At 37.6% G+C, this 25,184-nt stretch overlaps 1 protein-coding gene across 12 annotated transcripts in view; it reads left to right on the top strand.

The window, feature by feature from the left end:
- Positions 1–25,184, top strand: part of trpm3 (transient receptor potential cation channel, subfamily M, member 3) — a 132,290-nt gene that overhangs the window by 12,166 nt on the left and 94,940 nt on the right. For 3 of the 12 annotated variants that reach the window (XM_044111107.1, XM_044111105.1, XM_044111102.1), the window contains exon 1: positions 11,421–12,431. The exons of 8 other annotated variants lie outside the window; for them this stretch is intronic. In XM_044111107.1, coding sequence (XP_043967042.1) covers positions 12,342–12,431 — 90 coding nt within the window. In that variant the 5' untranslated portion in view covers positions 11,421–12,341. Of the gene's footprint in view, positions 1–11,419; positions 12,432–25,184 lie in introns of those variants that run through there. One more of the 12 variants, XM_044111109.1, reaches the window with a different exon arrangement.

The following is a 25,184-nucleotide window of genomic DNA, read 5'->3' as shown; positions in this document are numbered from 1 at the left end:
GCTCTGCCTCTAAACTTGTTTACTTATAATTTTACATGCATTGCAAAGAAAACCATAAAATCGGCGTTCCTCAAAGTACGGTCGGTCAGAATCACAAACTTATAATTCAAGCTAATGTATTATAATCAAATGATTTATTTGTATCTATGTGGGGTAGGGGCCACTTGGTACTAGAAAATGATTGTCTTTTCAAAGACCACCAGTGGCTCTTGTACATTATTCATCTACAATAACGAAGAGAGAGTGCCCATAATTGTGCCACACTGAGTGCTGCAACTGCTGGTGCATGAATGCCCTTTTGTAATTTCCATACACCTACACACGAACAGAGCGTGCTGCAGGCTTTACTGTAACTGACTAATCTCTTGTGATTTCTCTTTTAACCTTCAGGCATTTAAAATGGTTAAAATATCACAATAATTCTTTATAGTTGGCTTCTAATAGTAGTGCGATGTGCTTTTAAGTACTCTGCACGACTTCATGTTGAACAAGATCAAATTTTATTCACCAATACATTATCGGGTCTAGAAAGGTATGGAAAAGAGTGGCACATTATGCAGCTCCAGGTCCCACATCTAAAACCTGACCACTGTTTAACATGAGCCACACATTCATAGTGAAGCTTTCCATTTATTCTTTTAAAAATAGGATAAATTGAAACAAAGTCTTTGGAAACTGAATTTGAAATTCACAGGAATGTTGAGGCAGATTCATCAGTCTAAATGACAAGACATACAAGAATAGCTGTAGAGATATTAAATCGTTAATATAATAACTTCTTCAACGGAACAGTAAACATATGAGAGTCATTGTCATAGTTTCTTCCATCCTTTGGCTTTAAAGAGGCAGTGTGTTATTGTGTAAAATACCTTTTATTTATTCCCTCACCCAAAACGTACCTAGAGTGTTGTTTTGCTTCTTCCATGCATGTTTGAGAAATTGTTTACTCTTCTGCAGCTTTTACTAAAAACCTGGAAGAACTTTGCAAAATACAAACTACTCTGTGGAACCCTGGTAGGAACGTTATTGAAGTGATGACGTGCTTACGGTGGAGTGTTTCAAAGAGCAGGAGCTTCAACAGATGGGGATGTGGATCTCTCCAGCTCCTGCACAGTTAACATGGACTTCTTGGCTGCTTCTATGATTGATGTTCTTCTTTTTCAGCATGTTTGGGTCACTTCAAGTGAACCGTCTTGACTCAGAAAATTTGTATTTGTTTAGTTCAATTTTAATTTTTAAATGAAGTGTTAAGCAGTGCTTGATTAGATGATCTAAGCATGGGATACTGACTTATAACCTATGATTACTTTAAGTCCTCTTCACAACATTAGCCCTGATATTGCAGAGATGCTTTGTCATGCTACTGCATCAAAAATACTGTAGTGACTGAATCTTACAACCAAGGCATTATAGTAATCAGTACAAATGAACAGCTCAGGTGTTTGGGATATAAACGTTGCCCGTAGGTCATTATTTTTAATTAGCACCATCTTCTGACTCTGTTTCTTCTGACTCATCTGATAATGCATGGCGCTTGCCATCAGCCATCAGTATGCTGGGAACATTGCACAGAGCTGCTTGAGGCAGAGTATCAAAGATAAAAAAAATGAACAACTGATTTCAGGTATGCGAGTTCATTTTTCAGCTGTGTTTGGAATTGCAAAGATCTGTTGCAAACAGATTGTAAAAGTGTTACCCCCTATCAGAGAAAACAAGTGTCTTTGCGCTGCTGCTGCTCTGTGTTGGTATTTCTCGCAGAAGAATCGGAGGCAGTTCACCAGCATGTGGGCGTGTGCTTACATACAGTGTGCTCTAAACAACACAGTTATCACTTGTCTGATTCCTAGCAATGTGCAACATGCACTGTTCCCCACTTCACACATGCATGCCAATTAGATTCTGTGCGCTCGGACTTTTATCAGCTTTGCATTAACTTTCTGCCTATTTCAACTATAATTTTATTGTCAAACAATGTTGTATTGGGCCTAGCTTGATTTAAGTTGGGTAAGAAATGGCTTTGCAACCGTATTAACACCACTATGACTGTAATATATGGGCAAATTGTGATTGATAGGGAGTTGTAAGAACTGGTGGAGTGAAAACACACTTTGAAAGAAGCTGTGTGCAAGCCTGAGCATCTGTACCTGTAGTTCCATCCCACAGCCTGATAATAATTACTTCTCTCCAGATGGAGGAGTGTACCCTACACAGCAGAAGTCTTCCTGCCTCTTCGGGGCAAAGGGAGCAGGGTGTGTGTGTGTGTGTGTGTGTGTGTGCATAGATGTGTTTGAGTGCATATGAAGGGAGGTATTGAACTGTCACTTACTGAGCATCCTCCAGGGAGGAGAGGCGGAGGAAGCCAAAGAAGATAAAGGCTTTTGAGGGATTGTGAATCCAGCACACACAGCTTTGTTAACAACCACCTTTTTGCCAAAGAGCTGACACTGTCATTTTGTATGTGTCCACTTGATGGATGTAGCACATTATAGAAAATTACAGCCTGTACCACGACTGCTTTTAGTAACACAATTTTTTTCCTTTGCTTCACAAATGTGAGTTTCTCTCCCAGCAAAATTTCATGCAGGTGGGGAAAGCTGTGTAATCTTGACATGGAGATTAATTTGGTTGCTATAAGTTTTATTCAGTAAATTTGGTGACAACATTCAAAGTTAGATGGGTGGAGAGGATGCTAGTCCTTTCTTCTGCAGGGACCACAAGGCTGGTCAGATTTTGCAGGGAAATGGATGGAGCTAAAGATAGGACAATCCTTCAGCAGAAAGTTGTGCTGGTTCCAAGGCAGACCTTGATGGGTTGGCACCAAATTGACAAGGGGCTGTCTAGATTGACAGCCCCTTGTCAATCTAGGCCAGGGGCTACTCTAGATTGCTCCTAGTCTAGCTTGATTAGACTAGGGTATAGTACGGTATACTCGATTGAAGTGGGTGATAGCTGACTAATGATGGCCCTTTGCATCATCAAGAGCAACCCACAATGTCCATGCTAACACCAAGCAGTCTGGACTTGGCACTCATTTCCACAGAGTCGTACTCCAAAATACTGTACCTGCATAGAAATGCAAGTACATTACCCCGGGGTACTCTGGTATACCTTGGTATAAATTTGTATGCAACTGTTTTCTTTTTATTTTCACAATTTTATTTTTTATTGCTTTTTTGGTATATAAGCCTTCTCAAGGTACTGTATAGGTAAAAAAAACAAACAAACCATTTGTTTCCAGTTTTGAAATAGGTTGTGAAAAAGAGCAGCCTATTTTATAATCACAACTTCAGAAAAAACTCTCCTGTTGTGGGTTTGCAGTTTTACTTGTACCTTATTAAATACCTATAAAATATCATCCTAGGTTTATCCCCAAAAGTATGTTTGGTATGTTGAATAAAAAGAAATGAGATGTAATCCTATCACATTCTAATTTTGACACTGCATGTTTAATACGATGCAAGCCAAGGGATTCACATTTTCAATGAGCGATCAACTTCACAGCAAATTCTTTCTCGATTGACAGGTGGAAATGGGCTTCCTTCACACTTCTGTCATGGTGCAGATGGGTGGTGTCACACGGTTTATCTGCAAAGATGTCTAAGAGAGTAAATGAGCTGCAGAACACCCACATGCTGTTAGTGAATATAAAATATGCTCCCACTCTGCCAGTAACAACTACAGCAGATTATGACTAGTCATGTGTCGTGAGTAAATTATTCTGGCATCCACTGACGAACACACACATCTTCAGTTTCATTCCTTTCAGATGAAGCCACCTAAATCTGCTCTTAAGGTCCCAAATCACCGTGATTTTTAGTTGTCACATTAATCAGACTGTGTGTAAAGGTTATCCGTTTAGATGAGCTTTGCAGTACAGGGTGAAAGTAAAAAATCCTCTCTTATTTTGCTTATATTTTTCTTTAAAGAAGCCCACTTGTCTTGTATTTTTAAAAAAGACTGCATGATATCCAAAGATTTTTTTATTGCTTTTCACTTCAGTGCTTTTACATTGCCATTGTTAAAGGTATTTTCTTTTGTGTATTAAAGCACCTAGTTTTGGCCTGCAACCCATTCAATCATGTAAAGATACCTAATTAAGGGAATCATACATGTCTGCAAAGGAGGTAACCATCCGACCTAAATTAGACCTTTAGATGCCCTGCAGAGGCAGCAGCCTCTCACTTAGACACAGTATTCCCATCTGTTTTCCCACTTCTAGTAAATTGCCCTATGCTTTCCAATTTGACTGACGTAAAATATTTTTCGCACCAACAAGGTGATTCTCTATCAGCCATTAGGTAAAAACTTGACATATCTTGTCATGGCGTGCAGTGTATTTCAGATTTATTCAGGCAAAACTGCGCATGAGGAGGAAAAAAGGAAGAGTTTTTTGAAAAGTAAGTGGCTTAAAAAAACTGACAGGAGACTGGCAGTCTCTGAAACTGATGCCTTTAAGAAACTGGGAAAACAAATCCACAGAAGCTGAGAGATTCATCGTCTCAGTTGATCCTTCGTATGCCAGGTTTACAGATAATGGTTACTCAGGAACTGCATTGTTGGTGCTTGAATACAACTTTATTTATTTGTCAAGCTTAATAAATTTGTTGAAATTAGTGGAACAGTGCTGGTAAAATGCTCACAATTAAATATATAATAAGGTAGTGGGGTTAGAAAAAATAAAAATATCAGTTTTGATTACCTCATTCTTCTGTAGTTTTGTAAACCAGCTTTTATGGAATGCTGATAAAACCATCACTAGTTTCAATTGCCATAGTAAATTTGTTGTTAATATTTAGTTTCAACTGGGGAATAGTTAAAGCACCAAAAAAACAAAAAACAAAAAACAAAAATGGTGCTTTTATCCAGGCCGTATTTGCCTTGTTTTTTGCCACAGTTCATATTCCAAACAATAGGTGTCACTATTAAGCAAATAACGCCAGAAGGAAGGTCTTCTCTAATCAGTTACTTTTCAAACAAACAAAACATTTGACCTTAACATAATCAGTTTACAGAACAGCTTTTCTTGATGCCAACATGTCAAAACCATATATTCATATTTACTTCATTTCATTTTCTCCTTACTTTTTGTCCTTTCATTCTTCCCTGCTTTGTGCCATTTTCTTTCTACCCAAGTCCTTTTCTTCCATCCTTCCTCATGTCCTCCTCATGTGTCAATAGAAAGCTATTGGTTGCTAGAAGCAGATAATAGTTTGTGTTCTTTGCATCTTTAGAAGCTTTCCATGCACCATTGTAAAGTGCAACACAGGCAAAGATAGTAAATACAGGAAAGTTTTTGTTTAAGCTGGTAGTTGCAACAAGATTTGCTGTGTACAAAAATGTAAACTAGTTCTTTTGTTATTGGACTTAATATTTTTTTTAGCAGAAAGAGACATTCAAGAACTACTATTTTTGATGAAAAGAACAATACTTTTTTCAAATATTAGGTAAAACCCGTTATGTCTTTAGAATTATACACTGAAATTATGCAAAACACACATCAAGTCTATTTTTATATAAAAAAAGCTTATGTTGACTATGTGAAAAAAACTATTGCATCTTTTTTTTTTTAAATCTACTCTTTCAACGTTCAGACTACTTTTTATTTTGTTGAAATATATTTTTCCAGTGAAAGGCTGATGATTTTATTAAATCACAGTTTGGCTGCTCAGTGTGCTTTTTCCAAGGTTTCTTTTTTTTTTTTTTCCAAGTATTTTAATGCTTTAGATTACTGCATTCCTCTCGAAACACTGTGGCTTTCATGAGCTGCTTCAACTTGTCTTATGTTTTGTGTTCTCAGCTGTCAGACGTAACCAACCTCTGCTTCTTTTCTTTCTCTCATTGGAACAAGAAAAAGGTATCCGTCCTCATGTCTGTGCTTTTCTTTTCCTCTTTCTCTGTCCTTGTCTTTCATTTAGTTTACAATCTTTATACACAGTGAAAAAGCATCACACTGTCATCATTACTCAGATAGATGCAGAACCTGAGGAAAGGCAAAACCTTTTCATGTCAGAGAACTTCTCCCTTCGACTCTGCCCACGGTCAGCTACTGGAGATACTCCAGACACAGCCGGGTCTCTTACCATGTCATGCTTTGCCCTATCAATACGGAAATGTTGATTTATTGAATTCGTCATAGATATACAACTCTGGGTCACATCAGTAAAAGACTTTGCTTTTGTTAAAAAAAAAAAAAAAACCCTACTAGAAATAATGAATTAATATCAAGAAGTGTCACCAGTGACACCATGCCCCCTATGTTTTTTGTTTTAAAAAATAAAATAAAATCTTATCCATCATTCTCTAATGAAAGGCTAATCTTATTAATAATTTCCATGAATCAAACCATACATGCAAGTCAATCAAGAAAAAGTGCAGAAACAAATTCTTTATCAAAGCTACGCTCTGATTTACTCTGATGCACACTGATCCAAGCCATAATTTGAGCATTTCTTATTCTCCTGATGTGACTGTTATTACAAGGAGTCACAAATAATATCACCAGTGAGGGCGGTTTGTGAATCTGCTTGGGCTAACGCTCCATCAGACCATTGTTGGTTTTGTAGTACGAGCTTTCCAAGTGTTTTGTCTGACGGACCAGTTCTAGTTCACGTTGCAATTTTCTTGTGAGCCAAATTTTTTCTGCCGTGCTTTCAGTGTACTGAGATTTGACATTTTTTTCCACATCACCGAGTCAACTTCAGTAAGACATGTAGAACAGATGAATCATGTGTGGTTAAATACTTCTTCACATCATCTATAGCTCGTTTTTGGAAAAACGGTCCATTTCTGTCCCAGCTGGTTTTTATCATCAACAATTTCTTAGACCTGCTCAATCCATTTTGGTTGTGATAACAGACCATTTTTAGTTTTTTTGTAAAGTTTATATTTTTATACGCTATGCAAGCTCCGCCCGAAAGCTCTACAGTAAATTTACTGTAAATCAATTTCTTCATCTTCCACTTTACAGTTCCCAGTGGGAGACATGGATGTGTGAAAATCAAATCTCGTCTTGTCAAGTCTTGTTCTGTGCCAAGACACGAGTAGCTTTTAACATTGTGATAATTGGTGCAGCCGTGAAAAGCAAGAGGAGAGAAGAAATGAGAAACCATCTGTGTTGTGTGCATGTGTTAAACAGATGCCTTCTTTTATTGATGATTTATACTAAGCTTTTTATCATTGAGATGACGTTGACCCGACTTACTGTGTTAAATATTTTCATACCTTTGAAATAAATAAAAAAATTGCAGAATCCTCCGGTTTGTTTTGATTAAGAACAGCTTCTAGTTCATTAGTGTTTCGAGTTTGTTCATGTTTTTTTTCTTTCTGTTGAATTCTGTTGCTGGGAAATGGATGAGAATAATGTGCATTTGAAGGCTGCCATCTAGGGTCAAGATGTGGGCAGTGCAGGGTGATTCACTGAGCTGCGTTTGCGCAACCACTTAATAGAGTAAAATGGACCGGTGTGAGTTGAAGGGTTAGGGGTAGGGAAGTTGGACTGGCATTACTTTTTTTTTTCTTCTTTATGTCCATAAATTCACTCCATGTCGGATCTGACAGACGGCTGAGAGAGACTTGGAATGACTGCATGGTTGGTGATGTGGATGCTGTTAATGTCAGTGATTAACTGGTGGTTCAAAACAAGGATTAAACACAGGATGGTGACTCAAAAGAGGAACTGGAGCATGCACTAATAGATTGGGAGGTTGTTCACTTTAAAAATCATGAAAAGATAAAACCTTATTAAAATTCTGAATACCCTGAAGTACAGCATCGCCTAGGCATACTTTAGAAGAAAAAATCCTTGGTATTTTGAATCCAGTCATACTGTGACATAATGATGTGCTCAAGAGAGAAGTAATGAATTAGTTTCATTTTGCAGACGATTTCCAATAACAGTGCCAACATTTGTGCAGACTTCATGTCTTGACTGAGTTATGCTATGTGTTACAAAAGCAGTTTAAGATGCTATTGTCATCAACCCACTGTGACATTTCAGAGCTTTTAATTCTCTGATTTAACAAGACAGTTAATGCTTTCTCAGATAATCAAAACATGTCAAATCTGTCACAAAGATCACACTTCTCTTGAAACGTGTAATTCAAACAAGAAATGCAGCTGAGATGAAGCCAAAATGGCTTGTCCGTTTTCCTTGGTTGCAGTCAAACATTAACGTCCTCAAATTTGATTCACTTTGCAAAGGAGGCCATGTCTTACAGAACAATAGCCTTGTTAAATGCTCAAAAATGTCAAAGTAAAAACTGTGAATTTTCTGCCAAATAATTAAGTTGGTGGAGCTGTTGCCTTGCAGCAAGAAGGTCCTGGGTTCGATTCCCGGCCCAGGGTCCTTCTGCATGGAGTTTGCATGTTCTCCCTGTGCATGCGTGGGTTCTCTCCGGGTTCTCCGGCTTCCTCCCACAGTCCAAAAACATGACTGTCAGGTTAATTGGTCTCTCTAAATTCTCCCTAGGTGTGAGTGTGTGTGTGAATGGTTGTGTGTCCTGTATGTCTCTGTGTTGCCCTGGCGACCTGTCCAGGGTGAACCCCGCCTCTCGCCCGGAACGTAGCTGAAGATAAAAACCAGCAACCATCCCGACCCCTTTAAGGGACAAGGGTGAACAGAAAATGGATGGATGGACGTACATTAACAAAAACACATTTTATTATCAGCATCAAGCTGAATGTCGTGTTACAAATCACTTTGTACAAATGTAACAGACTTCTAAAAACAAAGCAAAAAAACCTAACAAAATCAGCTGAATTAATTCAAATTTAATTGTTTAAGACAAATCAGCCTTTGTTTTTGATCATTGAGTTAGTTAAATCTTCACATAATTAAATGAAAATAAAATTATTTAATATATTGCACCTTTCGGGAACAATAACTGCTAGCAGGTAATTTCTGTACTTCTCTATCAGAACTTGACAACAGGTAAGTTTAGCCACTATTTCTGAGCAAACTGCCTGACCTTCTAAGGGTGGCATCTCTACACTGTAATTTTCTCATCTTTTCACAGATGTCCAATATTCTTGGGATTTGGACTCGCAGAGAGGATGTGAATTGTCCAGGTTTAATTCTCAGCCATTCTTGAGTGGTTTTAATTTATTTTCCTCTTCTACCCTTGACCTGCAGCGCAGGCTGAGCTCTCTGACAGTGAGTAGTGTGTTTCTCTCCAGGATGCCCTGGTGGTTTTGAAACTTCATTGTGCTCTGTGTAATTTCAAGGTTTCCTGTACCAGATGCAGCAAAGCAGCCCCAGAACAAAATCAGTCCCACTCAGCCCACAGTAGGTGTTGTGGATTTTTAATTAAAAACTTATTTTTTCCTTCCGTAAACATAAAGCTTATGTCAAAGGTCTCAAAGAGAAATCTCCAGTTTTGTCTCCCTTTTCCAATTTTAATAACATGGCTGATTGCCCACTCTCATCTTAGTAAATGACAGTCTTGCTTTTTTGTGTTGTGAAACCCTAAAAGGTTTTCTTATGTAGAACCTCTTGAGGTTCTAAATAAAACAGACGTTGTAATTAGAAAATGATCCATCTTGACCTTGGAGACCATCTTGAATAGTTTATTTTGCCCTTTTTCTACCACTTGTCTGTCTGATCAACTTGAGTTTGTATTTTCTCTCACGTTGTTTGCCTTGAAGGTTGTTGATGAACCTTATAGTTTTATTTACAATTAGCAACTTTCGTCACAGGAGAGGGGTCAATAGAGATTCAATGAGTAGAATATTGTGGCTGATTTCTGCTATCTTAGTTTTGTAAAGCTTAGATCTGCTGATATAGACCTTGTCCTTTCTAATATTTTTTATAATACCTTGGTATTTGCAGTATGTAACAATATGTTTTTTAGACATTTGTTGAAACTGTCACTATGGAGTGAAAAAAAGTCTAGGTCCTCTGTCTTCTCCCCATGGTCCTACAACCATCTGCAGAAATACACAGCTGATGTCTAATCAGAGCCAGCAGGAGGGTCTTGGCGCTATCAATCAACCTTGTGTACACGCTGCTCTCTCCCTTCCCTAGCTGCTAGGCTACAGCTGGTTCCCCATCCCAGAACCTGCAGTGAATGTCCAAACTAGTTAGATTGGCCACAGATGATGGTGGATAAACAGTTTTCTAGGAACGACAAGTTCTTCTCCATCGTTAGAGACTCAAAGTGAGAAGCTGTGCTCTATTCACCCTTTCTGTGATCTGCAGGAAAATCTCAGTCTCTCTCTCTGTTTCTCACCTTGAATCGCCTTGTCATGTCTCCTTTCAAAGAGCTACTCGCATTACTGGTTTTTCATCTTCTTCCATTTAAACACAAGATTTCTAGATGCATCTTTACCTTGTAGCCTTTATCTTCAATGTGGATATCCCTAGACATCTCTCCCTGAAGTCTTTTTGGTCTCTTACCAGTGTATTGCATTGAACAGAACTAAACTACCTTGCAATTCTTCCTTAAACTTATTCCCTTTAAATAAGTTGAACTGCGGATGAAAAGGTTGAAGGCACCTCGGATACCCATCACTTGATTTGAAACATAACTGTTACTTTTTTTCTTTTCAGTAAACCAAGAATTAATAGTCTGTTTATGAGTTCCCACAAATCTGACTATCCTACTTTAGTATATCTTTGTAAGATAACCAAGGGATTTTTAAATTTATTTATTTTTATTAACAAGTTGTTCTTTTTTTACATATAAAATAGAAATAAATATGCCTCAGGCTTTTTGATAGAAGTAGTAGTTTTGAGTGCAACCCAAACATGTAGGAGTTTAGAAAACTAACTCCAATTATGCACCAAATCATATTTCCCTAAACTTCATCTGGTTTTACTAAACTAAAAAAAAAAAAAAAAATGCTGTCGGTTGATGAGTGAAAGTGGTTGGACCTCTTAGTTTAATGCATCTTGATTTGATTTCTTGATTTCCAGCCGAAGAAATAAAAAACAGCTGTGATTGATTGCTACGTATCATGTCCTTATAGACACAGACAGTTAGGGAGCGTAAAGGGCCGTACTATGGCAGGTGATGCCTGGAATAGTTACCATTACCATATATTTTAATTTGTCTTTTACAGTAGATGTTATCAGCTTAAGCTATTTATTAAAGACAAATTCTGCGGGAGAAATTGTTTTTTCCTCTGGTTATTTCATCTTAAAAAAAAGAAGCGTTTTTTTCCACCCCACTTCTGTCAAAAGAGGCTGTAAAACAAGAAAAACAAGTGTCAACCGGTGCACAGAAAGAAAGCAAGAGTCAATTGGTGCAATAAATTTCAGCAAATGAGCGAAGGCGAAAGAGAGATGCTTGAGGGCAACGAAGATTTTATCCACAGTGACAGTCGCAGCATCAGTCCCGTCAGAGATTTCTAAACCACTTTGGAGAATTTCCTGCATAATTATGATGTCTCACGTGTGGATTTCTAAGTAGGTCGCACTCCTCTCTGTTGCTGCCGCACCAACTTGTTTCATGTGCTTCCATCTTCAGCCTCCATCTGAAGGCACTCTTTAAGACAGAGCTTCGGCTCTGCCGCAACCCATTTCCACATGGTGCCTCATCGCATCTCTTCCTTCTCTTCCCATTCTCTCCATCACTCCTCCTCTTTCCATGTACAGAAACAATTATTCTCTCCTCTCTCCATATTTTTAGCTGGTTCATCAGTTTTGCTTGATATCATTATTCCATCTCTTTTTTTCTTCACTCTCTCTCTCCATCTCTCTCTCTCTCTTTTCCATTCTCTCTGTTTTCATCTTGGAGATAGGAGTGTGCATGCAGTCTCAAATCTAAGTCTCCTCTCTGCTTATGCGCTCTGCGCTACGATCCTTCTTCCTCTCCCCTCCGTGCTTTACCGCACTGCTCACATCTCCTCTCTCCACATCTCCTTCTCTTCCTCACTTTGTCCTTCTCTACCTGCATCTCTGTCACACCACAGGCTTGCATCTCTGCTGGGCATTGCTGTGCTGTGCTTTGCCGTTTGGAGAAAGGCTGTACGCTCTGGGGATCTTTTCGCGCCAGGGCTGAGCACACTCCGGCTTCTTGCAGAGGAGGATTTAGCTGCTCTTGGTGCGCCAGGTTTGCCTTGCCTTGGATTCCTTGGATCTGTGGGAGCTGGAGAACAGGGGAGGACAGGAGGAGGAGGAGAGGGGTGAGAGGTTTACTCGCTTGGAGGAGTCAAGGCTTCAAGGTGGTGGCGGTGGCGGCTGATGGTTGCATGTCGAGGGTCATGCCCTGGGACTTGCACGTTTTTCGGCAGTTGGAGTTGGAGACCCTCTCCCATTTTTGCCCCCCTCGTGGGGCAGAACTAATCCTGGTGCCGGGGAAAGCTGCCGGGCACCAGAGGCTGCAGCGTGAAGAGTGGACACCATGAACCAGCTGGACGCACCAAGACCACTTAACTGGACCATCAGGAAACTGTGCCATGCAGCCTTCCTGCCATCTGTGCGCCTGCTAAAGGTAAAAAAAAAAAAAAAAAAAAAAGAATCAAAAAATCACAATAGAGTAGAGAGTGCAAATGAGCTAAAAGATAGATGCCCAGGGAGATGGGAAAAAATATGTCAGGCAGCTCTCCTGCTTTTCTGCTCCTCTCCAAAGGAAGACAGCTGTTAACATTCTTTAGTGTGAACACTGAAGAATTTTCTTACAGAAGAAAACTATCTATTGTACTTTAAATCGGTGAATGCATGGCTTTCATTTAAGGAAGGACAGTGGGTATTTGTCAGTTGAAAATAAGAAAAAGTGGGGCAAAGCTGCCAGCGTAACGCTCTCAGAGGGGAGCTCAAAGGGCTGGAGGAGTGGGGATGTGCTAAGAGTGGCGGATAAAAATGGAGTCAGGGAAAAGCGGGAGCACAATGCTAGAGAGGTTCAGAGAGAGTGGGACAAATATGAGGGAGAAGGGTGAGGAAAGTGTTAAGGAAGAAATAATGATACAAATGAAGTGGGGGGGAAAAAAACGATGCAAGGACATCACAGGGTCAATTTTAAAAGTTTTATTTACAAAACTGACAAAAGTGCAGAGACTGTAAACCCCTGATTTGTGATTAGAGTAATTCAAGATATAAGAGCTAAAAATAGGAATTTGCAGGAATAAAATGAAGCTTGGAATTCTTAGAAGAAAATGCTCCACTGGAGAACGGAAAGACTTGGACGTTTTGCATCCAATTCCAGCAGAGATCTGATATGATGAATCACTCATCACATAATAATGTTAATAGGATAATGGCAGCTTTGTCTGCTTATGTTGAGTTGCAAAGGTTTAGTCGGAAGTCTATTTTCGCATCACCTGATTCGACATCCATCATGGGAACTAGAGCATCTTTTGATATTTGAATGTTTTGTCACTTCTATAAATCCACAGTCCTTTTTTACAGCTCACTTACAGGCATTTGTATCCTAAAACCTCATCTTTGTGCGCTCTTGTGATTTTATAAGCCAGTTACAGACGCTCTGTTCAGAGGGCTATTGTTGGAGGTTCTGAATACCTCTTCTTCACTCTCCTTTGATCTGGCTCCATCAAAGTACCTCACAGAGCAGTTTTGCTGTGATGTTGAACCACACAACCAGATTGCCTCGACTCATGTGTCGTGCATTTGCATTTGTATGCCGTGGTTAAATGAATGTCGCTGTAAAACCCTGATTGAATCTGCACAGTCTGTGTGGGGGGAGTGTGGATGGCAACACATGCTGCAGAGCTTAACATGAGGTTCATGTTCTTAACACAGTTGACTTTATCGTCATTTAATTTGGTCAGTTTACACTGAAAAGAGTGATGTCTACCACAGCAGTTGATATTAATTTTCTAACATAATTCATTTTTTACTGCTTTTGTGCATCTTGTCTTCCTCGTTGCTGTTTGATTTTGGCGATCACCTAATTGCCACTATGTACAATGATTTTGCTTGTCTTGGAGTTTTGCAGATACTGGAGTGGACTGTTGTTTGTACATTTAGAGATGTTTTTTTTTTTGAAAACTCTGCAGTGGTAATATGGTTTTTACTTGTTGTATTGTTTTTTTTCTGTTTCCAAGGACAATTTAAAAACGGCTCTATGAATGATCTTGCTTATACGATGGGTTATTAAAAGATTTGTTCCTAAACTGTTCCATGAACTAGTTCCAAAATATTTTACAAAATACATCCATTTATAATTATAGAATATTGCTGATAGAGTTAAGGTTTTCCTGAGTTTGTCTGATGAATAAGAAGGAATGTTGGTCTTCACTCTGTACAGTGTTGGGATTTTCCCAGAGATATATTGGACTGTCAGACAGAAATTAACCTAACACTGTGCCATTATTGTTGGAAATTTCTGCCTGGCACACATTTTTCCCCCCATACTCTGACCTCTTACCTCTCACCTCCTGCTAAATGCAGAGTTAGACTAGTGTGTGGCTCTGTTTTTTTTTGTTTTTGTTTTTTTTTCCTGTCATCTCCACACAGAAAAAAAAAAAATTCTTGCAGATTGTCTATGCTTGCGTCAGTGCACATGCCTGACAATGAGTATGTGCGTCTGTAATGTGGTCCTGCAGAGCCAGTTGACATGGCAGCTTATGGTGGTTTTGTGTACCCCTGTGGTCTACTCACTGCTGTACAAATATTGCAACCTCAAATGTAAGCGGGGTCCAAATTGCTTCTGTGGATCAAGGGGAGGGCCGTGTGAAAACATTGAATAAGTACAGTAACCACTGTAATGCGTAGTGTTAAGTGTTCCATTGTATTACAGATGTAATACATTTAATACCCCAGCTCAGCTATCTACTGTTAATAAGCAAAAATATAGAAAATGTTAATATTATACAATTATACAAGCCAAACCCAGTGTTTGGCCTTAACGACCACTATTACACTTGGTTGAGAAATCGTCCAAGCTTAAAAACACAATCCCAGCTGTGAGGTTGCGGTGAGGAAATATCATGTTGTACATGAGTCCTAGCAATGCAGAATAACTTAAGGCAGACTTAATTTCAGAAATTTCTTGAAGTACAGCAAAGTCTGTGTTTTAGAGTGGCCATAACAAAGTCGTGATCTCATCCTTATGGAAAATTTGTGGGCAGAGCTGAAAAGGTGTGTGGGAGAAAGGCGGCCTCTGTTACATCAGGTCTTTCTCAAGGAATGGCTGAAAATCCCATCAAGCTACTGTGAGAAGTTTGTAAATAGGTGAAGTATTCTTAAAAGAGGAAAAGTATCTTTGTGATACATTGGCAGACTGTGAGAAAAATGTTGCATCTTTACACAGTGTACATTTCTGGTTTCTGATGTATTTGAAATTTTAAATTACTTTAGTATGCTGACAGCCAGAGTAATGAAACCTAGAACAGGAATTAGCTCAACTAATGCTAGACCCATCAATGTACACTATGTTCTTGTTTAATTCAAATATTAGAAACTAACTTAACAATGTTGAACAACTTTAGTCTCTATACATTTGGCTTCTTCTTGAAATAATTTGGCACTAGCAGCAGCTCAGTCTAAACTCAGTACTAAGTTAAGCTTTGAATTTTGTGTACACCAACTTTAGACTGAGAAACAAGACTGGAAAATCTTATTTCATCCTCCCACCTAAAACCCTCCTTTGCTTCACCTCGGTCAAGATTTTGTAGTTTCAGAATGACATCATCTGAATTTATTGTGCTTTTTTTTTTGTTCAAAGGTTCAATCAGTGCCTTTCTACCCTGCAATTCTGGAGCCACAAAAATGAAGCTTGGAATTAAGATATCTGCTTTTGTTCTCTTTGTAAACTATTTTAAGTTCTCTTTTTTTCCCCTGTCTTGTATCTTTGCTTTGTGATGTCTGTCTCATTGTGTCTTTCAACATCCTTCTGGCATCTTACTTATTTTAGTGCCTTGCATCTCTTTGCCTGCTGTCTATTAACATAAAGCACAAATAACTTTCTGTCATGTTCAAGATACACAGGGGGTGGAATCTGTCGTTAGGCTCTGAATATAGTTTCATCACTGCTAAAAATAATTTCATCATGTTAAAAGGTTCCCCGTTGCAGATCTTTGTTTTATTTTATGCAATTTAGCTTTTATGAGAGCATTCAACTCCTCATATAAAATATATTATCTTTACAGTATATCCAAAATTAAATACATTAAGAAGGAACATACATATTTCCACCCATAGATGGCACTAAATATTTTTGTATTTACAGTAACGGTACAGTAAGGCACCTGGATACAGCAAAAACAACGGCACAGAGTGACACTAACACATTTTAAGAATTGCTTATTTCCTTTGGGCATCCATCTCAAACAGCTTCCAGAGTGCCAGCATGACATCAAAACTGCTGCTTTCTCTAAGGTGTCTTGTTCACAATAAAAACATTTGTGATTTAATGGAGTGGTTTAGCTAGATGTCAGGCTCCTTTTCGAGACTCTGAATTAGATTTCGTTTGGTAAAAAAAAAACAAAAAAGAGAATAAACTCAACTCATGCAAATTAGGACAGCTGGGATTCTTCTAATTTCCAAGCTTTGATTAACTGATTGCATTTTCTGTTGGTTCACGACTCTCATGCTCAAAGGGGAAATAAAGCCCTTACTTACATTTTGTGTGTTTAATCAGGTGCATTTCAGTAGATTACAGCATTATGTGGAAAGTTCATTTCTTTCCGAAATTTATTTTAAAAAGTGAAAGAATGTTATATTGCAAGTATTTGTGTATGTTAAGTTCAATGATTGTGACTTTTAGGCACTCGAAACTCAAAATTCACTTGTTTTTCAAAAACCTAAATATTACATTATACCATAAGTGTATATTCCCAAAAGGAAATTAATGTTGCTGGAACTCAAACTATCAATGTTTCTTCCACGTCATTGCATTCGGAGATTTCTTTTACAAGGAAGCATTTGTTAGCATCTATATGACATCAGCTCTGAAAAATCATCTGGTTGAAGATACTATTATGTCAGACAGTTTGGAGCAGACAATTCCCAGGACTGTCCATCACACTGGCAGTTTGATATGTACTAAAGAGTGAAAAGTAATGGTAAGGACACGGTTCCCTGTGGAAGTCCTGCATTGCTGACCCCTGGTTAAACACACAATCCTTCAGTCTCAAAAATAGTTGTTTGTCCGGTATTTGTAGATCCAGACCATTGTTAAGGCAGCCATATGTGTCTTCTGGATTTTCTGAATTAGTAGATGATGCTGAATTGTGCTAATTGCTCCAGAGAACTCAAATACTGCAAACCTCACAGTGCTGCCTGCTTTGTCTAGGTGACATTTGATTTGTTGGATCAGGTGTATGAAGGCATCTTCAAGTCAAACTCACAACAATAAACAAACTGAAGGTAGTTCAGCTGTGTGCTTGCTTGCATACTCAGATGAACTGATGGAAGTCTCTACAGAAGACTATCAGTTGAAATTCAGTAGAAATGTTTTCAGATTGTGGAATTTGAAAACTGATGGATGAGTTTTCCTTGGTACCGGCTAACGACAGCATATTTTCTACCGAGTTGGATTCCTTTCCCGTGTCGGACTAAATTTGTGCTTCGGCAGAATTCCAAATAGCTGGTCCGTACTGCTCTCCGGGATGCCATGTAGCTTTTTCCTGTTGAATCTCTCTTGCTGTCTGGTGTTTTCTTCTCCTGGCTTCTAAAATCGCACAGAAGAGGGAGAGATGAAGTTAGCATTAGTATCCTTGATGTGGTTCAAGACCAAGATGGAGAAAGTGACTGAGGTGCGAGATAAAATATTTGAGGTTTGACAGAAAATATGTCAAGTGAAAACTAGACGTTTGATTGGCTCATGGGCTGTGGAGCAGGAATCAAACTTGTTACTGAGTTAAACCAATTTGAAATTGTGTTCAATTCTTTGGTTCTGTCCAGACTCCCAGTGATCTGATACATCTGTTTCATTGTTTTGCTCTTCTGTTTTATTTTGACTTGCTTGTGTATAGATCTCAATACAAAAAAGTTTTCCTCATTGGAGGCTTTTTTCTTTTGTTGTCTAGCTCATTGTTGTTTAAGGTTATTTATTGAGGAAGAATATCGCTGTTCTGATGGGGACGGTGTTGTTCATGGATAAGTTTACGTAGCTGGTCTCAAACTCCATGGTGCATCTCTGTCTGAATCTTAAAATGATGCTCTCACCATCCTTTGATTAACTTCTGTCAGTTTTCTTTTTCATTACAAGTTGCCTCTAAACAAAAGGTTAGTACAACGTGTAGAGAATGACAAGGTTATTACCTCATTTGCCCTGCGATTTCTGCTCATGGTACCAATACGTGCTTTAATGACCATCGTGTCAGTGTGCAATTAAGTCTGACTAAACACCATAGGGAAATTATGAAGTTTTGTTAATAGGAAGACAAGAGAAACCAGACCACACAACGAAGACGTGCTAAAGGCCACAAATAAACCAACATGACTTTTCTCGTCTCCTCAGCAAACAGTAAAGGAGTAATTTTGCAAAAGGAAACACAATGAACTACCAAGTGAAGTTTCAATGAGGCTCATTTGTCAGAATAAAATTAGCTTTTGAAAATTACCTTTAAACAGGTGCTAATCATATTTGCATTGAGTCAAAATTTCTGAATTAAAATCTGCTGGGATGAATAAAGTACTTCTATTCTATTCTATTAATACTTACCTTAAAACTAAAATGTATGTTAAAAAATCTACACAAAAATGGGTCTCACTTTCTGAACTGAGTGAAATAAATTTGTTTTAGAAATCAGTCCTCCTTATATATTGTCTAAATAACAATGCATTATTTACAAAATCTTTAGATCTAAAACTGTACACAAACATTGATTAAATATTCTCTATTTAGCTATGTTTTGTCCATGTACGTTACGTTTAAGTGAGCGATTTCCCCTTCCTCTTTTTCTCTCCACAGGAAATGTCCTCATTATTGCAGGCTATGTCTGAGTGTATTGTGTAGGTCTAAATTATAAAGCAAATGCATCATTTGTGCGATTTCAATTAAAACATTATCTCTCTAATGAGCCAAAACGAGAACATAAGCGGCCAATTAAAATGTAATTTCTTTATTCGTGCTCACAATGACTGTATTTCCTGTTTTGCACAGTTCAACATAACATCAGAAGTGCGTCAAGCTTTTTTATGACAGTGTTTTATGCAGATGTCTTTCAAAATCTTTGGGGATTTTCTTTAAAAAGGGAAATGGCTGGAAACAAAAGGTCAGCATGTCTTTATGGATATTTTATACTAATATATTTGTTCTTAATTGAAGAAACTGACTGCTCTGTATCTTAATGTCAGTTGTTAAATAATTAATGAAAACTGATGGTAAAAGGTTTAAAAGATTTTGCTGTTAAGATTTCTAAAATCCATATAGGTGGACAAATGCTGCATAAACACAAACCACCATCCATCTGCAAACCACTCCCACTTGCAGGTGGGCTTTCTCACAGCGGTGAAGTTATCAACTCTGAACACTGACCTCTGGCTTATTAGTTGTGATGAGAAGAAAACATATTGCATGTGATTGGAAATTGTTTAATTATGTATGCGTACCATATGTCATGAATCCTGCTACAAGTGCTGCACAGACGAGGAGTGCAGATGATGTTCAGGGAACTTATACTGTAAATTTATGCGTGCATGTGCCGCCGGGAGGCAACCAGGGGAAGACCCAGGAAAACCTGGAGGGACCATCTTTCACGCTGACCTGGGTAGCTCTGGGATTCCCCCAGAGAAGCCAGCCCAGTTGGCTGGGGAGCAGGAAGGCTGGCCTCTCTGCTGCCTCTGTGACTCAGTCTCTGATTAAGCTGAAAATGGATGGATGGATGATTTGGTTGGATGTGCATGAAAATAGCCGTGCTTGCAGTTTGTCTCCTTTTGAGCATTTGTGCCGCTTTTTGCCACTTCATGTTTCTCTCAGCCTCGGACGCAACAAGAGAGAGAAACTAACCTTTGAAGTAATCCACCACAAACAGTTCACATAATTTATTCACAGCACTGTAAACACAGCAATATTTCTACTGGCAACAATTTGCATTTATTCCTTCTAGTGTGAACATTAAACTGCAAATATAAGAAAAAGAAAAATGCTCTACCGTTTTTTTTTTTCGCTATAGTCAGATGAAAGGACTGGTATTAATCACAGCTGTGCTCAAAATAAAAATAAAAATGCCACCATTATATTAACTGCTGTTTAACATACCCAGTTGCTAAAGTCATTTATCTTTTGTTATTTTGTTTAGTGAAAACACATTAAGATTTATCCCTATCAGTGATGATACAGTGGTCATTCACTTTATAAAAATCTTTTAGGTGTCCTTACACTCTCCATATTTCTCCAGGGTGCTTTTGGTGTACCAGAAATTATTTTTACTGTAGCAGGTGCAATATCGTCGAAATATTTTGCCCTAGAGAAATTATATTCGTTTACCAGGAATTCACGCGGGGATGAAAAATGATTTGGAAACAAAAGAAACAAACTAGGGTAAACCAGGAGTTAGAATATCTTGCTGTGACAACCAGGACAAAACAAAAGCAGAGCTGCAACATGTAAACATAAGTGACCTGACAAAGAGGGAGATGCTTCCTTCAAAAAACATCACAAACTGCTTTGTTTGGAATAAAGGCATCGTCTTATGCTATCTATTTCATTCAGAACATCATTATCCTTTTCCATTGACACTAAGAACATAACATTTATTTAAGATTAAATTAAAGGGCTAATCATTTTCAATCAGATACAGTGTTTTCATTTTTTTTCTTGAAGCATACTTTTTTTAAGCAATATCTAACATTTTTCTTTAAATACATATGCACAAACATACATTACAATATTTTTTTTGTTTGCACATGTTAAGAGTGTTGTCACTGCAATGTTATTACTCGTCTTTCTATGATACTTTAAAGTTGGAATAATAGTACGGCAATAAAAATATTTGGCTGTTTGGGCAAGAAGAGGATTCAAACTACAAACAATAATGGATTTCATATGGAGTGAAAACATATTTATTTTGACAAAAGTCAAACAGTTCTGTCAGAAGCTATACAGTATAGCTTCTGACAACAACAATAAAACACACCTGGTGATATTATTAAGCTTAATCATAATTTAAGGAACATGTTAGAAATGTTGGGTTAACATTTTTTTATTATTATTATTATCAAATGTTTTTTGGGGGGTTGAGAAAAGTAAAAAATCAACAATGGAAGGGTTTTCCTACCATACAAAAAATAATTACAATTCTTATTTTAAGTATATAAAATGTAGGAGTGGAACTTTGGGGTAGAAATAATAAAGATGAAAAAGGAATTCCCCTTTAAAGTTGAGACTTAGTTTTATATGCCCATATTTCATATTAAATTCTAGAATATTAGACTCAATGTCTATTTTCTTCCTACTTCATTTGCTTTTTAACATATACTTTTATTATACCTGATCCTCATTTCTCATGATTTTGCTTAAAAAAATGTGATCAACAAAGTTTTTTTTATTTCTCATTTTTTATTTTTCACATGAAAACGTTACTGTTCAGCAAGCCACTGACGGTGTCTTGTAGTGAGATTCATCAGTGTAAACTGCTGCTTCTGTTGCTTTAATCTCGGATGTAGAATATGCATTACATGAATTTTCATACAGGTACTGGAATCCCATGGAGGTAATTAGCAATAATTAGAAAGCTTATGAATAGATTAATAAAAAAAAAAAAGCTATGTAGACCCATTAGCTCATCATTACAAGTCATTGTTGAAGCTGTTAAGATAATGGAAAGAAAAGTGGAGGTGTAAGGGAGGGATGTGGGAATGATCGAAATCTTGAGCACAATAGACTAAAATTAGAGGCTTTTCAAGCAGTGGTCACATTGTTGCTCATAATTCACACACACAAAGCCACAACATTTGGACCAGCAACACAGTGGAGGAAATTGCAGCCAAATTAACCCAGGTTAAAAAAATCAGCACCAGTATTATAGTAGTATTATATTTTACTTCAAGGTTTTACACCTAAAAATACTCTCTCATAACTATAATTTCAAAATGTAATTTTGAAATTATGCAAATTATTGTATTTTATAACCACTTTTTCTTTTTGCTAAAATATACCATATAAATAAACGACTCTCTTACCCGCTCCTGGTTCAGCAGGCTTCATCTCAAGTTCGGCTCCTCTGCCAGAGGCCAGACGTGGGATGGTAATTAGAAATTGATTATTATTATAAATTAGAAGGAAAACTTGTGTGATGTGGAAAATTCCTTTGGTGATAAAGAAAAAACTAAAAAAAATAATAAATAAAAAGTTGGCAGGTATTTTCAGTGTTTCCATTCAAAACTGTTCTCATGTTGTGCACTTATCGTTCCCCAATGTTTCTATTCTAAACTTGTTGGCTTGAAGGGGCAGACATGGCGGCATCTGAATCACTGAGCATGCGGTTATCTGTGAATAATTGATGCAGTCTTGGTTATTGTGGTGTGGATCTCTTTCTATGTTTATGAAAGCTGAGTGATGACCTCTTGTGATTTCAGCCATTTTAAATGCAGTGCCAGTTGCCGATTTAATGTGGAGCCATTAGCACAAGCTGCCTCTTCATCCAGTTTTACTCAACAGAATAATCTTTTCTCTCACTCTACCTGACGGAGATGCCATTTATCAAGTAGAGGAAAAACAAGCCGAAAGAATTGGCCCCCGTTTCTGCTCTGTGCTGTTTGTTGTTTTCTTCTTACTGCTGAATGATCTAAAATGCTTGGAGCTGCTTGATATGCTGTATAATCAGCTGCAGTAAGTTTGGCCTTTGTAAAATGGAAAGCATTCAATAAACTCAAAACAGACTTTATATTGCAACCTGCACATGGGTTGGATTCTTGTGGAGTCAAAACATGTTAGTTTTAAGACTTGTGAAAGACATATTAACAAAATGAAACAAAACTTAAAGTTAATGAAGGTGTAACCTGTTTTCTGTGAAATGGTATTGACTCTGTCCTCCTGTCTGTCATGTCGAATCCTTGAAACAGCAGCGTGACAGCCAGATGAAGAAGGAATAAAGTGTAGTTAGTGTAGGAAGAGTGTTGAAAGAGAATGTAATTCTTTCTGACATGGGGAGGCTTTCATCATTGTTCTTTGATCAGAGAAAGCAGTGGGACATGGTTTTCAATGTCTGTCTTGAGTTCATTCTGGGGTATCACTTTCTTGATCTGTCTGTGTTTCCTCCTTATTTCTCCATCCAACACCATCAGTGTCGTGTGGCAGAGGCTGCAGCAAGGTGCTAGGCCACCGAACCTTATATCTTGTCACAATTTTCTCAGGTACCTTATAAAAAGCTTGGTAGATCCTCTGCAGCATTGTGGAAATGCTGAGGGTTGACAATAAAAAAATTTGATTTCTTAAACTTTTTAGCACATTTTTCGTGCTTCAACTCCAGATTACATTTGGTTATATTTGGTTTTCAAGCGATAGACGACAGCCGAATGGTTTATATTTAAGTGGAATAATGAATAGAAATATGAAAATTGTGACTCTCATCTTTTCTTTATACTGAAATTTTCTGTTTTTTTTGTCACTTTATTTTGTATTCCTTTTCTACGTTTTAATACAATTAAAATAGTAAAGTTTCAGTTAAATTTATGACATTGTAGTGTTTGATTTAATCATGTTAACTCAGTTATTTAACATCATTCTGTATAAGTTTAGTTGGAACGCTTAGATACATACTTTTGCATCAATTTGTGTCCATACTGAGAACCGAATCTGAATCATGACTGAGTTTATGTATAAAGGTAAGAACTAAAAGACAAATGTAGCTTTTGGATAAAAAAAAAGTTTCTATCTCAACTTCACAGTGGCTACAAGACTCCAGGATGTCTGTGCTTCCAGCTTCTTGCCAATATATTGTTCTGGTTCTTCCACGTGATTCAAAATATTCAACCATTCCTTTCACATATGTATAGTTCTACATATTCAGCAGAAATAAACCTCCCCCCCCACAACATATAGGTAGCTAATATTTTTTATCCTATTACAATATCTAGAGTAGTGTTTATGGACATTTTAAAAAAATAAATTCAAATCGGCGCTCTGAGGCATCTGCAGTTAGGGTTAGATAAACTGATTTAAAGTGTCACAGATTAACAGGATGTTTTTTACTTTGTTGCCTGTCTTTACTTTGAGAAATTTCCCTTTAGATGTCTTAAATTTATTCTTAAAACACGCAAAAGCCGTTCACTACTTCCCGTTGTTTCTATGTAGGATTTCACCATCTTCATCGCCTGTCTTCCTTTCTGTTTCTACATACTACTGCACGTCCTTTTCCCCCTAAAGCTCAAACTGTGAATTTTTGTCACCTTGTGATCTCCCTCAAAGCATCAGCCGTGAGTTGTAGCTTTTTAAATAAATCACATGGAGGCAGCTTTAGTTTCCTTTGAACAGCTTCTTCAGCGTGTTTCCTTGTACTGTCATTTGTAGATCAGCTCAGTACGCAATGGAAACCTGAAGCAAAAATATATGTGCTGCCACACACGTACACACCGACTCAAGTGCATTCAGAGCTGATTTTATGGCGCATGTACATGACTGGTTTGCTGGTTTTCCAATGAAACCTTTAACAGAAGTCTGCTAATTTGCCTGCAGTAATGAATAGTTACCTCCACAAAGAACGACTGAGATGTTAAACTACTTCCTTTGCAAAAACAACACATTTGCAGACACACGTTTATGTGTGACTATGAAGGTTCTGCAACACTAGAGTGGGGTTAGTCAAGCCACACATTTTCCTTTATATTTTTAACTTCAAACATTTGGTTTTGATTCTGCTCTTTTTTTTTTTTTCCTGGCACTGTATTCACAAAATTAACTTCACTAAGTCTGGCAGATGGTAGTAATATGTACCTATTAATGCGTCAGTTTTCAGCGGTCTACTTTTTAGCCACAAAGATGAAATGAAGGGATTTTTTTGGTGTGTTTTTTATGTAATTTTATTAACACCACTCCAGGTCCAGACCTCAAAGGTATTAGTGAAATCTATAACTGACTTGGATGGGTTGTACTGAAACAAATTTTGCTGTGCTTCTGTACAAGAACAGTATAAAGTAATATGATTCTGACTAAGTGAATCACTTCAGAACGGCATTTATACACCAAGTCATGTTATTTAGAAAAAAATAAATAAAAAGAAACTTATGGTTGCTGGTTTTTACTTTTCCAAGTTAAACAGAGATTAGCTAACGCACCTCAAATGTGCAATACACATACATTTTCTCAGCAGAGCTATTTCATTTGCTTTAAATCAATTAA

Source organism: Gambusia affinis, linkage group LG03 (genome assembly GCF_019740435.1).
Source record: "Gambusia affinis linkage group LG03, SWU_Gaff_1.0, whole genome shotgun sequence".
Lineage (NCBI taxonomy): Eukaryota > Metazoa > Chordata > Actinopteri > Cyprinodontiformes > Poeciliidae > Gambusia > Gambusia affinis.
The sequence above is the reverse complement of the archived record's forward strand: the minus strand, read 5'-3'. Positions and strand labels throughout refer to the sequence as shown.